The 16,397-nt window shown below is 45.4% G+C and overlaps 1 protein-coding gene across 1 annotated transcript; it reads left to right on the top strand.

The window, feature by feature from the left end:
* On the top strand, positions 1-15,128 carry Emc3 (ER membrane protein complex subunit 3). The gene is made up of 8 exons (XM_052720436.1): positions 1-306; positions 6,274-6,331; positions 6,671-6,764; positions 8,493-8,597; positions 9,092-9,173; positions 11,493-11,572; positions 12,258-12,340; positions 13,970-15,128. The coding sequence occupies exons 1-8, from the start codon at positions 152-154 to the stop codon at positions 14,096-14,098; spliced, it is 786 nt and encodes a 261-aa protein (XP_052576396.1). The 5' UTR covers positions 1-151; the 3' UTR covers positions 14,099-15,128.
* The last annotated feature ends 1,269 nt before the right edge of the window (positions 15,129-16,397 follow it).

Below are 16,397 nucleotides of genomic sequence, written 5' to 3'. Positions count from 1 at the left end.
CCGGAAGTTGGCGGCCCGGCGGCGCAGCTGGGAACAGTCCGTCGAGAAAGCGAGCTTGTCCCAGATACCGTACCAGACAGTCTGAGGGGCGGGTGAAGGCCCCGAGCCGAAATCCGAGAGGAGCCCAACTCCAGCCAACTCTTCAGCGAAGATGGCGGGGCCCGAGCTTCTGCTCGACTCCAACATCCGCCTCTGGGTGGTCCTGCCCATCGTTATCATCACTTTCTTCGTGGGCATGATCCGCCACTACGTATCAATCCTGCTGCAGAGCGACAAGAAGCTCACCCAAGAACAAGTGTCTGACAGGTCAGTACCCTCCCCCTATCCTGCCGACCTCACTCCCAGGTGACCTTGGTCAAGAAAATACAAGGATTTTATCACTTTACTGGAGTTTACCTCGCGCGCCTTACTGGTAGGCTGACCTTGGCGGTTATCTGTGTTTCGCTTGTCTGTAAAATGGGGCTAACTAATAGCAGTACCTATGTAACAGGTAGAACAGGCATGTGGATTAAATTAGATGATATCTGAAAAGCCTTTAGCACAGGGCCTGGAACGTACTAAGTGTTCAAGTAAACGTTGTTAATATTGTTAGGCTAACGGCCAACCGTCACTGAGGTTATCTGAACTATCCTGCTCCATTCCTTTGTTAAGAGTGCCTACCGAAAACCAGACACATTATTGCCTTTACTCCTGCTAACATCAAGTCAAGTGGATTTCCTAATCTACATTCTACCATACAACTGTAATGGTCTGCTTAGATGCTAAGAAATAAAGTGCCTTGAAAGCTGTAAGACTGCCACAGAGAGATATAAGGAGTTGTAATGATCGTTTCACCTCCTAAAGTGGAGGCAGCCTCTTTCCTCGCATGCTTTCTTACAGTGTTTTTCTATGGAGACAGAACTTTGACACATAACTTCAGGCAGTACAGATACATGCCACTCCACATTAAAATAAATAACAGTTTTCAGTCACTTTTTTTCAGAGACTATCTGAAGAAAGCATTGCTTATTTCCTTAACATGTCCAGATCACTTAGGAATCACTTACTGTAACAAAGAGTGTCAGGTTCAGACGTTTCTGCAGAGAACAGTGAAAAACAAAAACTATTTTATTGTATTTAAAGGTTACTTTCAGCAGTGCGGTGGTGGCACACGCCTTTAATCCCAGCACTCAGGAGGCAGAGGCAGGCGGATCTCTGTGAGTTCGAGGCTAGCTGATTCACCTTAAATAAAAAAACACTTAAGCAGTGAGATGGTAATGTAATTCAGTTGTTAGAGCAATTGCATGACGGACATGAAGCCCAGGCTTGGATTCCCCACCCTGGTAGGAGCCAGTTGTAGTAGTGTGAGCCTATAACTCCAGGACTCAGCTGGAGCAGGAAGAGCAGAAGCTCAGACTACCTGTGGTTAGATGGTCAGCCTGGACTACATGAGAACATTGAAACTTGAAAGAAGTTCTATAATAGAGCTGTATGATGACAGTCAGGACTTTAAGACAAATATTGTGCTTCCCAAGCCTAGGCTGTTTCCATTCCCCAACAGTGGCCGCTGTGATTATTTTTGTGTGGCATTAGTTTCAGAGCTATCTAGAGACAGCCCTCTGAAGCTAATCTTAGGAAGTTAGGCTAGTACCAACATGAAAACTATAAAAGATGGGAAATGGAGAGAGCTCAGCCATTTAAATTTTATTTATTTTTTTAAAATATGTACTTTTTGCCAGGCATGGTGGCACATGCCTTTAATCCCATCGTTCAGGAGGCAGAGGCAGGTAGATCTTTGGGAGTTACAGGACAGCCTGATCTACATATTGAGTTCCAGGCAACCGGAGCTACATAATAGAGAGATTCTTTCTCAAAAAAAAAAACAGAAAAAGGAAAAAAAAAAAACTATTTTTGTTTTGTTCTGTTACTGTTTGCTTATGTGTGTTGTGCCTGTGGGAGGCCAGAAGAGGGTGATGGATCCAATGGAGCTGAAGTTCCACATAGTTGTGAGCTCCCATGTGGGAGCTAGGAACTGAACCAGAAACCTCTGCAAGAACAGGAAGTGAGCCGGGGCGGCGAACACCTTTAATCCCAGCATTCAGGAAGCAGAGCCAGGTGGATCTCTGTGAGTTCAAGGCCAGTCTGGTCTACAGAGCAAGATCCAGGACAGGCACCAAAACTGCACAGAGAAATCCTGTCTCAAGGAAAAAAAAAAAAAGAACACAAAGTGAGGACTGGAGAGATGGTGCAGGGATTAAGAGGACTGACTGCTGTTCCAGAGGACCTGGGTTCAATTCCCAGCACCTACCTGGCAGCTCACAACTGTCTATAACTCCAGTTCCAGGGGATCTGACACCCTCAGACAGACAGACAGACATGCAGGCCAAACACCAATGCACATAAAATTTAAAAATTAATTAAAAAAAAGAATAGCAAATGCATTAACCACTGAGCCATCTCTCCACCTTCATTCAGCATTTTCTGATGCCTATAAATTAATTCTCGTTTTATCCTCATAATACAACATGTTATCCTAAACCTCCTTTTATAATTAAAGAAAAGGAAAACCAGAGAAATTTCACAGCAGTTATTAGGGTTAGAGTATTGTATATGTACACTAATCCAGATTGATCATAATTTTTCTACCCTGCTTCACCTTACGATTTTACAGCAATGGTTCTGAATGACATCAGACCCACAGCTCTTTTTCTGTTTTCCGGATAAAATTCACACTTGGCTCAATGTATATATGAGAACTTTGTTGTTGTTGTTGTTGTTGTTGTTGTTGTTGTTTCTTCGAGATAGGGTTTCTCTGTGTAGCCCTGGCTGTCCTGGAACTTACTCTATAGACCAGACTGGCCCTGAACTCACAGAAATCCGCCTGCCTCTGCCTCCCAAGTGCTGGGATTAATCAAGAACTTTTTTAAAGTAACATAATGCTCTCCTAATAATCAGTTGAAATAAAGGAAAGAATAGTAAGATGATTTGCATTTCATAAGTGCTTATTTGTGCACAACTGTCCTACCAGATGTCATATGCACATGCTTATCTAACTGTAAAATCACAACTGGGGCAGGTCAGTTGTAGGCTAAAGCAGATGTATGTCACAGAGGCAGGATTGTCTGTGAATGGTATGCTACTTGGCATAGAAGTCTATACAGAACCAAGTTTGATTTTTCCCTGTTTGGTGATTGCCTGTCTATAAACTTAGTAAATAAAAAGCCTGAGCTTCTTCCACACTGGAATTGGTTTTGTGCCTTAGATAAACTAGAACAGCAGTTTGATGAGGAATCCAGAAGTAGTGTAGGACATAGGACAGTTCTCTGTTACATAACTGTCCCCAGCATTGATGATATCATAACATCTCTGAGTCAATGAGAAATGACAGTTATGTGCCATTTCTCCTCCACACTATTATTGTGACAACCAAAAAAGGTCTACATATGCCAGACAGGGAGTTTCACACCTAGAATCTTAGAGGGGGAAAGCTGAGGTAGGAGAATCACCATGTGTTTGGGGCTAGCCTAGGCTATAGAGTAAGACATTGTCTCAGATCAACCCTTTCCCTCAAAATAGCCAGGTACAGTGGTATACACCTATCATTCCAGCCCTTGAGAGGATGAGGCAAGATAATTGAAACTTTAAGGCCAGCCTAGGCTATATGAAACACTATCAAAAAAAAAAAAAAAAAAAAAAAAGGCCAGTACTACACAGTGGTTGGTGTGTGTATATGTGTGTATATTCTAAGAAAATGTCTTTTAATTTCAAATTACCAATGCTACCCAGTACAAGAACCTATTTTTAGATATTTATGGAAATGAAAATGTAAAACTAGTGTTTTGAAGAATTTTTACACTATGGGGAATATAGCAATGGATCTCAGCTTTAGAACTTGAGCATTGAGAATATCCAGGCTCAGTCACGCTTGCCTTGATCACCATCCTCAGCCTCAACTCTGCGCTTGCCTTGATCACCATCCTCAGCCTCAACTCTGCAGAGTCCCTCAGTAGTTTCAGTACAAGAGCTTAGCTGGGGTTCTGCCATCAGAGTGTCTGGGAAAGCTCTGACTTACCACACAGTGAAGAAGCTGTTACAGGTGGACAGGGCTGTACCCCACTCCCTGTGGAAATAAACAACGGGACAGTGTCAAACCTGCTCTCATAGAGTTTCAGTCCAAGTGTTAAAGTAGACAAAGGGGGCCAGGCAGTGGTGGTGCACGCCTTTAATCACAGCACTCAGGAGGCAGAGCCAGGCAGATCTCTGTGAGTTCGAAGCCAGCCTGGTCTACAGAGCGAGATCCAGGACAGGTACCAAAACTACACAGAGAAACTCTGTCTCAAAAAACTAAAAAAAAAAGTGTTACTGCTACAGTGCTCTGAAGCACTGAGCCATCTCTCTAGCCCCCCTCTTCTTGCTCATTTCTTCTTGTGTATGGCCTGTCCTCAGAGTCAGAGTATTGACTTGTTTGGGGGGGTTTTGTTTGTTTTTCGAGACAGCAGGGTTTCTCTGTGAAACAGCCCTGGCTATCCTGGAACTTACTCTGTAGACCCGGCTGGCTGGTATCTGGCACTTACAAATTTAAGAAATATGTGTGCAGTAAAAGTCTGAATCTGTGCTTGTATAAAATGTAAGTGGCAGTTTAGAAAATTGACATGACTTGCCCAAGATCACAGTTTATAAGTCACAGAAGGCCAGGGGTGGTGGCACACACTTTTGCTCCCAGTATATGGGAGGCAGAGCAGGCAAATTTCTGTGAATTTGAGGCCGGCCAGGTGGTGCACTTACTTTTAAGTCTTACTATTAAGACTGTATAAAAATTAGAGTCAGGGCCGGCGGTGGTAGCGCACGCCTTTAATCCCAGCATTCAGGAGGCAGAGCCAGGTGAATCTCTGAGTTCAAGGCCAGCCTGGTCTACAGATCGAGATCCAGGACAGGCTCCAAAACTACACAGAGAAACCCTGTCTCAGGAAAAAAAGAAAAAAAAAGAGTCAGGGTCTGAATTAGGACAAGAGATTATAAAAGTCTCCAAATTCTTTTTTTTTTTTTTTACATTTTTATGATTAGTTTATGTGTATAGGTGTTTTGCCTACATGTGTGTCTATGTACCATGTGCGCGCACTGTCCAAGGAGTCCATAAAAGAGCATTGGATTCTGTGGAACTGTAGTTAGAGATAGTTGGGAGCTGCCCTGTCAGTTTGCGGACTTCAGCTCAGGCCCTCCAGAAGACCAGCCAGAGTTCTTAACCAGCCCCAAGTCTCAGTTCTTACTCTCTGACTGAACTTAGCTTTGCACAGAATAGCATTAGCACATAGTCCATACTTGGAGCATCTGTAGCCAGCTCCAAGAGGACAGAACAGTTCACACATGTCTTCTGTAGGCCTGTGTGTAAGACAGACAAGTGTGGACTATCATAAGGCCAAGAGGAGGGAAGGCAGGTGGAGTTCTACCAGGTGCCACTTTGGGAAGGTTTTTGTGGAAGATGAGCTCAAGGAAGGAGCTGAGGCATGATACAGCAAAACTGGCAGCAGATGAAGCTGGCAGCAGAGCATTCCCAGCACACGGAGCAGCTGGGCATGTGGAAGGTGGCAAGCCGACCCCGCTGGCTCTGACTGCTTGAAGCATGTGGCTTGTGCTGAGCAGGAACCAGAAAGCTGAGCGTGGTTTTCTTGTATGCATTTCTGCCTACACATTTAGTTTTCTCAATTTTCAAGAATTTCCATTGACTTAAGCCCCCTGCCCCAACCAACTTTTGAAAATTTAGGGGAAAAGGTGGTATTTTTACTTCTGTTGAATATTATTTGCTCTAAAAATCACCAATAATGTATTCAGTAACTGTTGAAGAGTTTGAAGGAAGTTGTTCTGAGTCCTCAGTGGAATTTCAGGTAACAGCCTTCTTGAACCAAGGCCTGTCCTCATTTCTCCGGGTGGATGAAGAAGTTCCTTTGCCCTCACCTTTCTCCCGCCTCCTGCCTCCAAATCCATCTATTCTTTTCTTGCAAGGAACATTCCTTTGTGGCTCTTGTTGAATCCAGAAAGGCCAAGTGCAACGTCCCAGATTGCCTTCCTCAGAAACCTTTCTTTGTTCAAAACACAGTCACTCTGGAAGACTCCTTTTGTGAAAAGCTGAGTGGCAAGTTGAATATGTTACATTGATTTTTAGGAGTTTTGGAAAGTTTCCACACCCAGCTCTTGCCAAACAGGTCCTCTCTTATGTTTCGACGGGTCTTCTACTTTACTCTCTCATTCTCTTCTAGCGTTTCACATTTTAACATCCCTTTGTCTTGTGTTTTTCAGCCAAGTCCTAATTCGAAGCAGAGTCCTCAGGGAAAATGGAAAATACATTCCCAAGCAGGTACTTGCTTATCTTTTATTAAAAAGCTCCACCATTCACCTCTGAGGGCAGTAGAAACCTAAATGTTTCCCAAGAAGACTCTGGAGAAAACTGGAGGTGACGACCCAATTATTAAGCTACAGTCTGGTGGTGTTTGCTGTCTGTCACTGTGCCCTCACCCTTCTTAGGAAATTGTTTTTAAATGTGACTCAGCCAAACTATCAGATTGGCTGCCAAGGAGGCTGCCAGCTCAGAGTGTAGCAGTGTATTCCAAGGGTCTTCAGTCAGTCCCCTGGGGGACAAGTTGACAATTAACTGTGTCACGATTCTCGTTTAAAAAGATTTTCTTTTTTCTACTAGTCTTTCCTGACACGAAAATATTACTTCAACAACCCAGAGGATGGATTTTTCAAAAAAACTAAAAGGAAGGTTGTGCCACCTTCTCCTATGACAGGTATGTTTTAGGTGGTTTTATTTAAACATTAAGTCACAGGGGATAGTGATGGAAAGGACTTCAGAACCATCTAGTTATCCGTGGGGTATGGGAGAGTGTTGCTCTTTTGAGGTTCTCGCAGTGTCTAGGATGGAAGCCAAGGCTTCTGACATGCTAGGTGAGTACTCTCCCACTGAGCTGCATCCCCAGCCCCTAATATACGGGTCTTTGAAAGTGGAGCCCTCTTTTTCCCAATATATCCATGAATCCTAGTATGGAGGTGGATTTTAGAAAGGTCTCAGCTGATGTTGGGGGAGGTCAGGGCCGTTGTTTCTGGTCTCTGTTAGGTGCTTCCTCGGGACCAGTTCCTACCAGCGTCTAGATCTGTTGCTGACAGATGGTACCCTACATCTTCTGCCTGAATGATGAGCTCCTTCCTTCCCAAGAGCAGTTGTTCTTGATCGCCCATACCAACTTACAGTTCCTGACCTGACTTCTGACTCCTACCATCCCTATTTTGTGATAACTACAACATGTAAAGTGAACCAAAGCAGTTTGCTGTTCCGTGTTGACATTCCCCTCTTTTTAGTCTCATTCTAGGTGAGATAACCAGTTCTTTTGACCCATACAGAAGATAGTAGTGTTAACACTTAAGAGCATTAGATGGCCAGCATACATACGAAAAGATAATAACCTAGCAAGATATCTTTTCAGTTTGTTAAACTGACAAAAATAAGAGTGTCCAAAGCCATGATTGTCAATGTCATAACAAGCTAGGTCCTGTTCCATTGATAAGAATACCCAATGATGGGGTCTTGTTGATGGACAGTCTCACACACCCCTTTCTCCCCACCACCACCATCCGCAGTCTGCCCCATCTCTGGATATGGAGCCCAGGGCCTTGGGCATGCTACATTATCATCCCAGCACTAAACTACACCCCAGCCCTAATACCGTTTAATTTGAAATGTATAAACCATTTTACCCAAGAATTACTACTACTCAGAAACACATAAATACGCAGATTGGTCTATTACCTATTATAAGGTAGCAGCAGCATTTCCTGACAGAAGAGGTTGATATTGGAGAGATGGGGCTGGAGAGATGACTCAGCAGAGGACCCAGGTTCAGTTCCCAGCTCCCACATGGCAGCTCACACCTGTCTAGAACTCCAGTTCCAAGGAATCTGATGCCTTCTTCTGGCCTCTTTGAGGGGCCATGGATGCACAGATATTTATGCAGGCAAAGCACCCACACATTCATACATATTGAGATGCTGGTACCATGACAATGTAGAAATTTCATCAAAAGAAAAAATTTTTTTATGTTGAAGACTGCTCCACATCCTCCGGCATGGTGGACAGTGTTCTGCCCCTGAGCCACATCTTTGGCTTTCTTCGTGAAAGTATTGAATTTTGGAAGGCAGACTGAAAGGTAGCAGAGTATGCAGCAGAAAGCTCTACGGATCTAGAGAGAGTGGGTGGAGAACAGCTGTCTACATCTATGTTCTTAGATCATTTGAACTTCTACAGTAAACCTGTGGCTGTCGCAGTGTGGCGGCACGGGCCTTTCATCCCAGCACTCAGAAAGCAGAGATAGTCAGACCTCTGCGAGTTCAAGGCCAGGCTGGTCTATGTAATGAGACCCTATTTAAAACAACAACAACAACAACAACAAACCTGTCTGGCTTAAATTTGGGAAGTCTCTACCAACAAAAGGACCTGGTGTTCTCTTCTGCCTCTGTCTCAGATCCCACCATGCTCACAGACATGATGAAAGGGAATGTAACAAACGTCCTCCCGATGATTCTTATCGGCGGATGGATCAACATGACGTTTTCAGGCTTTGTCACAAGTAAGTTTCAGGTCTAGGAGACCTCCTGCTTCCTCCATATGTGTCCCTTCCCCAGCGCCACTGAGAACCTAATGTCACAGTATGAGCAGTGCGTTTTCTTGTAAAAACAACATTCTTTGAACAAAATCTTTAGTTCAAGCTAATCCAAAGTTCCCAGTGTGGATACTGTGTAACTAAAAGAGACTGGCTTTAGTTGTGTATATTTTTCACCCGGGCTTCAGTGCACACTTGTCCCAAATGTTGGGTCATGGTTCATCCTGAGCACCTGCTTCCCACACAGTCTAGAAACTGGAATCCCTCAGGAGAATGAGAGCAGAGTGACATTTTGGCTGTTCTGCCTCAGAGGCTGCCACCTGTTTCCTTCTTCCAGAAGCTGAATGGCACAGAGTTCCCACCTCCTCGGGGAAGGAATGTGTGTGTTCACACTTTGGCTGGCTTGGGTGCCTAGGAACTTTCTTGAAGCAAAAATGTGGTATTTTTCTTTTTGCCTGCAGCTAAGGTCCCGTTTCCATTGACTCTTCGCTTCAAGCCTATGCTCCAGCAAGGAATAGAGCTGCTCACCCTGGATGCATCCTGGTAAGCCTGCTGGTAGTAGACCACAGCCAAGACCCCACAGAGTCCCAGTTGTCCTTTCACTAGAATGAGGTTGTTTCAGTGTGAGAGGTTTTGCTTTCTCTATTTTTTATTATTATTATTATTATTATTATTATTATTTTTAATGAAAGCTCTATTTTAAAATGCCAATGCATGAGGTTGGGGATTTAGCTCAGTGATTGAATACTTGCCTAGTAAGTGCAAGGCCCTGCATTCAGTCCTCAGCTCAGGGGGAAGAAAAAAAAAAAAAAAAGACAAAATAACAAAAATGCCAATGCAGGACTAAAACAGTTTTGCAGGCATCTTGCCAAAAGAGACTGTTTGTCAGCCTTTCTTCTTAGATCTTAGGAACCCAGGAGTGAAGGTATTGACTCCCTCCCCCCCAAAAAAATGGAAAGGTAGTCCGGCCAAGCAAAGCTTTTTAGCAGTGCCCTGAGGTTTATATTCCTTTCTGTTACCATAACAAATACTGAGAGGTCCAGCTTGTACAGAGGAGAGGCGTGTTTTGGCTCACTGTTTTGGAGGCTTGTTCATGCCCTTCTAGCCTCATTACTTTGGATCTGTGGTAGGCTAGAGATGGCGGTGGCAAGTAGTGAAGCTTAGGCGCTCACTTTGTGACGAGAACACAGAAGAGGAGATGAGTCCAGACCCCACAGTCTCCTCCCAAGAACAAGCCCCCAGTGACCTAAAATTACCTACTAGGTCTCCATCTCCTAAAGGCTCTCCACCTTCCATTAGTACCACAGACTGGAGCCCAAACCTTTAATCCATGAGCTTGTTTATGTGTATGCTTGTTTTGCTTTGTGAGACAGGGTCTCTCTACATAGTCCTGACTGTCTTGGAACTCACTATGTGGACCGGGCTACTCAAACTCAGCAGTCCGATTGCCTCTGCTATGACTTCCTAGTGCTGGGATTAAAGGCATGTACCACCATATCCGGCTAACACATGGGCTTTTTTTTTTTTTTTTTTTTTTTTTTTGGTTTTTCGAGACAGGGTTTCTCTGTGTAGCTTTGCGCCTTTCTTGGAACTCACTTGGTAGCCCAGGCTGGCCTCGAACTCACAGAGATCCGCCTGGCTCTGCCTCCCGAGTGCTGGGATTAAAGGCGTGCGCCACCACCACCCGGCCCACACATGGGCTTTTTAAAAGAACATTCCAGATCCAAATTATAGAAATGTTTGTGTATCATTTTCCTTAGTTCCAGTCACCATGCTAGGTGTTTTCCATATGTTACATTATCCTCATAGCAACCCTGTGAGGTCTGTGAAAAATGACTGTAGGACCACACACACCCTCTCCATAACTAGTACTCAGCACCTGTGTCCACTCCATAGATTTATAGCAGAACGAGTAGCCAGAATCTAAACCCTTTTGGGAACACAGGTCTAGTACTTGCAGTACAGTAACACAGACTCGTGTGGTCCTTCCAGACTGTTCTGTCTGTGACTTCTCAAGGACTGGCCTGAAACAAACGCAGTCAAGAAAAGGTGGAGGGTCTGCTAGCAATTTTGACTTCTCTGGTTTGAGCAGATCCACCTCTGGTGTGTGAGCCCAGGGCAGAGCAGATAGAGGAGCCTTGGCCTTGCCCTGCTACGTGGGAGAAGAAATCCGCACTTGAGCTGTGTGACTCCATTAAACTTTTCCCTGCCAGGCTCATTTAGGCTAAGCCGAAATGTCATGGGTGGAGAAAAGCTTAGCTATCTTTTCTCAGTGTTGGGACAGGTATGCATTCCACATACTTGGATGAACAGAAGGGAGCGAGGCAACATGTACAGTGGAGCTTCAGTAGCACATGCACTAAATTACTGTTGCAGACAGATCATCTGCATTGCGGGGCAGATCGTGTACTTACCTACGGTCTACTGCAATAGCCAGAACGTGTCCGATGACGTGTCAGTTTCCCCGTGTGGATAGCGTTTTCATTCACCCTTTGGTTTCTGTTATGCAAGCACATTTATGGGTCCCAGGTTGGGTGAGAAACCTGAGACAAGAGCTAAATGATTAAGTTCCAGACTTGGACTGCTTCCCCAGTAGCCAACACCCTCAGCATTGCAAATGCTTTCCCAAAGTCACCCCTGGTCCTCTCTGCTAAGTGGGGAACACACAAACGCATCACCGTTTGACTTCCTTAGAGGATGTGGTTCAGGTGGGTGGCCTCTGTGTCACCTGCTGTGCTGTGACAGAAGACAGCCTTACCTGTTAGTGTATCATTTCTTTAGGATGAGCAGCTATGGGTGCTGCAGGTATGAGCTCTGTTCATCTCCCTAGTAACCGTCCCACTCTCCCCCTTGCTTTGCTAGGGTGAGTTCTGCATCCTGGTACTTCCTCAACGTGTTTGGGCTCCGGAGCATTTACTCTCTAATCCTGGGCCAGGATAATGGTAAGAAGCAGAGTGGGTTAGTGAGCAGCTGCTTCCTGTCACGGCGCAGCAGTCACATGGTTCTCGCTCTTCTTGGTTAGCATTGCCCCACACAGTGCTTCCTTCTGTGAGTTTCTGAGCATAGTCTTACTAGTTCCAAAGCTCATGAACATGGGCATTTCTCCCAGCAATTGCCAAGCAGTACTTGGTTGCTCAGAGTCTGACACCTTGTGTAAGGACCCAGCACTCCGTTAAGCCTGTGAACCTGAAGTCTAAGGAAAGGCCTGGCTGGATCAGTTCACTTATTGAGCAGATTCCTCTCCAGTGCTAAACGTGGCTCTTGGTCAGTGGTGAGGACTCAGATACTCTAACCAGTGTCTGCTTTTCTATAAAGTATAGTCTTAATAGTTGCCCTGTGGGGTTAAGAGCAGACAAAGGATAAAGCAGTGAAGTACCTGGACATATAGCATTGCTCAGTAATTGGTGTCTGTTGTCATGTTGACATTTAAAATAAAGTTTAGAGCACCTTTTAGTTTGTCCATTTTCCTGGACTTTCCCAGAGTCCCATACCAGGTGTGACGGGCAGTTAGCTGTCCGGTTTTCAAACCCACCACCAAGCAGCTACGAGCTTTGGCATGCTCATTCTTACCCAAGGGTGCTGGGTGGTGGGGAGCCTTGGGACTCACTGGGCTTGTCTGTGCTGCAGCTGCTGACCAGTCACGAATGATGCAGGAGCAGATGACAGGAGCAGCCATGGCCATGCCTGCAGATACCAACAAAGCTTTCAAGGTATGCGCCACTCACTTCAGAACTGCAGGGATATCACAGTCTTACACCAGTCCGCCCTTAGCCACAGTTGCACATTCTCTGGTTTGTTGCCCACATTCAAGTGCAGTCCAAAATGAGGAGTATGATGAAATGTGTTGTCCTGCCCCATCCTATGCAGGACATAAATCACTTTGTCCAGTGTATCCACGCCATATATGTTATCCACCTTATGACAGTTGAGAAGAGAAACCATCTTCACATTACTTTTATTACTGTATACTCTTGTTCTAGTTTTGAAATTTTATTTTATGTGCATGTTTATGTGCCTGAATTGGTGTATGTCTGTGCACCACATGCATGCAGGAGCCTGTAGAGGTCAAAAGAAGCATTGCATACCCTAGCACTTATTTGCATTATAGGCAGTTGTGAGCCGCCATGTGGGTTCAGGGAACTGAACCCAGGTCCTCTGCAAGAGCAGTCAGTCAGTGCTCTTAACCACAGAGCCATTCCTCCTGCCCCCTCTGTATAATTTTTATACAGCAAAATCCTACTTGATTTTTTTTTTTCTTGACAAAAAGTAAAAATAAGCCTAGTGTGGTGGCATACACCTTTAATCTCAACAGAGGCAAGCCGATCTCTGAGTTCGAGACCAGCCTGGTCTACAGAGTGAGTTCCAGGACAGCCAGGGCTACACAGAGAAACCCTGTCTTGAAAAACAAACAAACAAACAAAGTAAAATAAGAGGGGCTTCTTCATTCTAGTTCAAAGGGATATAGAAAGAACTCTTAGAACTCATCCAGGCCTGGCAGCCCACACCTTCAGTCCCAGCACTCGGGCGGGAGGCAGAAGCATGCAGACCTCTGTCACTTAAGGCCAGCCTGGTGTACAAGCAGGTTCCAAACCAGCCAGAGCTACATAGTGAGACCTTGTTTCAAAGAAATAAATATTTGAAATGAAAATGGATGGGCCAAGTGTGGTGGTGCATGCCCTTAAGAGGCTGAGGCTTGAGAACTGAGTTTAAAGCCAGCCTGTACTACATGAGACCTTACCTCAAAGAACAGAATAAAACGACAAGATCCTAAACATAGACATGGATGTAAAAAAAAAATTAAAACATGGGGCATATATCTTTGTAACCTTGGATCAGGCAGTATCTTGTTTTAGTTTGGATTTTTTTTTTTAATTTTATGTATATGGGTATTTCGTATATGTCTGTATGTATGTCTTAACTGATGAGTCTTCTCCCCATGGTTTTTGGCTTTTTGAGACAGTCTCCTGCCTCTGCTTCCCAAGTGTTGGGATTGCAGGCATGTTCCACCAAGCCTGGCCTCATCGAGCTTTTAAAGATTGCTTTATGAATCAAGGCACTTGGGAGGCAGAGGCAGGAGGATCTGTGAGTGTGAGGCCAACCCAGTCTACAGAGTGAGTTCCAGGACAGCCAGGACTACACAGAGAAACCCTGTCTAAAAAGAAAAAAATTGCTTCATGGAAGTTCATACAGCTGGGAGGCACCTGGGTTCCTGCCTCACAGGATCCAGTGAGCTTATGCACAGAGCTGGCCTTGCTCAGCTGTGGTAAGAGCGGTGCTGTCCCCAGCTGTCAGCTCAGTGGCAAGCTCCCCTCCCAGCCCTGTCTTCTCTTCCTGTGCAGACAGAGTGGGAAGCTTTGGAACTGACAGATCACCAGTGGGCACTCGAGGACGTAGAAGAAGAACTCATGGCCAGAGACCTCCACTTTGAAGGCATGTTCAAGAAGGAACTGCAGACATCCATCTTCTAACCACGAGCAGGGGCCGCTGTGTCAAGGACCTGCAGTAGCGCTTAACCTTGTAACTTCTGTGGAGCTGGAGCCTCTGAGAATAAAAAGGAGGGTGCAGGGGCTGGCGGGTGCATAGCGAGGCTCGTTCTTGTCTGAGCTGGGTTCCCCTTTATGTTGGAAACTAGAGGAATAGGAGTTCCAGATGACTGCTGTCTTCAAAGGTTGTAAGCTTTCTTCAGGTGACTCTAGTAAGGATGTCAGAGAAAGGGGAATATCCCAAGCTACTGAGAATATCTCAAAACGTAGTAAAAACTCCATGTTTGTAAGGAGAATTGTCAGTTATAATAGCCAGTTACTATGTTCAGTCAGCCTGACTTCAGCCACAGTAAACTCCTGTTTTCTTAGGATCCAAACACCCTGCATTTTACCTTTAATTTCTTGTTCGTATTTTTTAACTTTCTTTACACAAGTAATTTACATTTTCTCTCTACCAAAACTTAGAGGCTATGGCTGAGCGGCATAGAGCTCCCTGCACTGTTCCTGTGAGCCTACAGAATGACGCAGAGAGCTGGGTGTCCCAACCTTACTGAAATAAACTCTTTCCGGAGTGGGTTTGCAGGGCCGGGGCCGACTCAGCAACCTCTCCATGTCCCTCCATCTTTAGTCCAGGGAAAACAGGTGACCCTGAGGCACAGCCAGACTCTCAAGTGCCTTTGGGCTCATCAGAGACGGGTTACATAATGCAAGTTCTTGAGTGGAACTTGAGACAATACCAACTCCATTGGCCGGTCAATGGTGCTGCACTGTAAGTGGTTACTCAGTTGAACGAGTGACCTCATTTCCCAGTTCCTCTGGGCAGGAGAGAACTTACCACTGTCAGGGCAAGAGGGCAGCTTCTGGTGGATAGGTAGATGAAGGTGCCCAGGAGTCCTCTGTCCAGGGAAGTGACAGGGTGCCGTTTCTGTACCAACAGGTGGATGTGATTGCATGTTAAGCACTGTAGCCAAGAACAAGCGACTCTTGACGAATTAAACAGCCCTGTTTTCTCTTTGCCTGTGGAAGTGTTGCTCTGTGGGTCCTAGGAGCTTCCTGCCAGCAGAAGTGCCTGTCTTAGAACAGGGCTGGAGGGCTCAAGGTGAAAGAGATGTGAGCTTTGCCCTCAAAGAACTCATAAAGAAGGTCTACAGTGGTAGTATGTCACTTAGTGTACATTATCCCCAACACACACACACACACAGACCTCATGTGAAAGAAACCTGCTTATTTTCTTTTATCTGTATGAGTGTTTGGCCTGTATCTACATGTGTGTACCACATGTGTGTGGTGCCTGCAGAAGCCAGAAGAGGGAGATGGATCCCCTGGAACTGGAGTTGTATCCAGTTGTGAGCCCCCATGTGGGTGTTGGGGATCAAACCCAGGTCCTCCACAAGAACAGCCAGTGACCTTAACCACTGAGCCATCTTGCAACCCCAAGAAAGGTATTTCTGAGGTCATTGAACCTCTGTGAATCTGAGGGTCAAAAGGGGGTCCTTGTGAGCCATCTCAGAAGCAAACTTGATCCTGACAGTGGTGGCAAGGGATTGACAGACGGGAGCTGCTGCTGGGGCGGGAGTGAGGCGAGAAACTGCGGTGGTGAATGCTGGGTGAGTGGAAAGAGCAGCGTGGAGTTGATGTTCGTGGAGTTGATGTTCGTAGTTGGTTCCTGTACCCTCGTGCCTGCCTCTGCAGAAGACACTTCCTCTTCCTGGGCTTCTGTCTCCTTTAGCCAAAGAGGATGAGCTAGTGCAGCCACGCGGAAAGTCTGTAGTCCTCTAACGGCTAAACGCTTTTGCAGAAAGGCAGACAGGTGACTGCATATCCGTGAGAGTTAGGAAAGGCAAATGACATGTCTGCAGACTTACACATGGTTGCAGCAGCAGCAGTTAGTCACAATGTGGGCGGTCACACAGCTGTCTGTCAACTGAATAAAGTATGGTCTGTTCATAGAATAGAATACTTCACACAGCTGTCTATCAACTGAATAAAGTATGGTCTCTTTGTAGAATACTAAGCAAAAAAAGGAACAAAGTACTGTCACTCCAGCACAGCTGATCTCTGAAACAGAATCCGGTCTCAGTCAATGCCCTCTCCCTTTTTGTGTGTGCTGAGGATAGAACCCAGGACCGCATGTACACTAATCAAGTGCTCCACCACTGAGCTGTGTGCCTGGCCCTGCCAATTTTTTTTTTCTTTTTTTGGTTTTGGTCTTGGTTTTTTGTTTGTCTTGTTTGGGGGCCTTATTGTGTAGCCTTGGTGGGCTTGGAATTCACTGTGTAATATA

Source organism: Peromyscus californicus, unplaced genomic scaffold (genome assembly GCF_007827085.1).
Source record: "Peromyscus californicus insignis strain IS unplaced genomic scaffold, ASM782708v3 Scaffold_6__1_contigs__length_162567912, whole genome shotgun sequence".
NCBI classification, from domain to species: Eukaryota; Metazoa; Chordata; class Mammalia; order Rodentia; family Cricetidae; genus Peromyscus; species Peromyscus californicus.
This window is presented reverse-complemented; position numbering and strand designations above follow the sequence as displayed.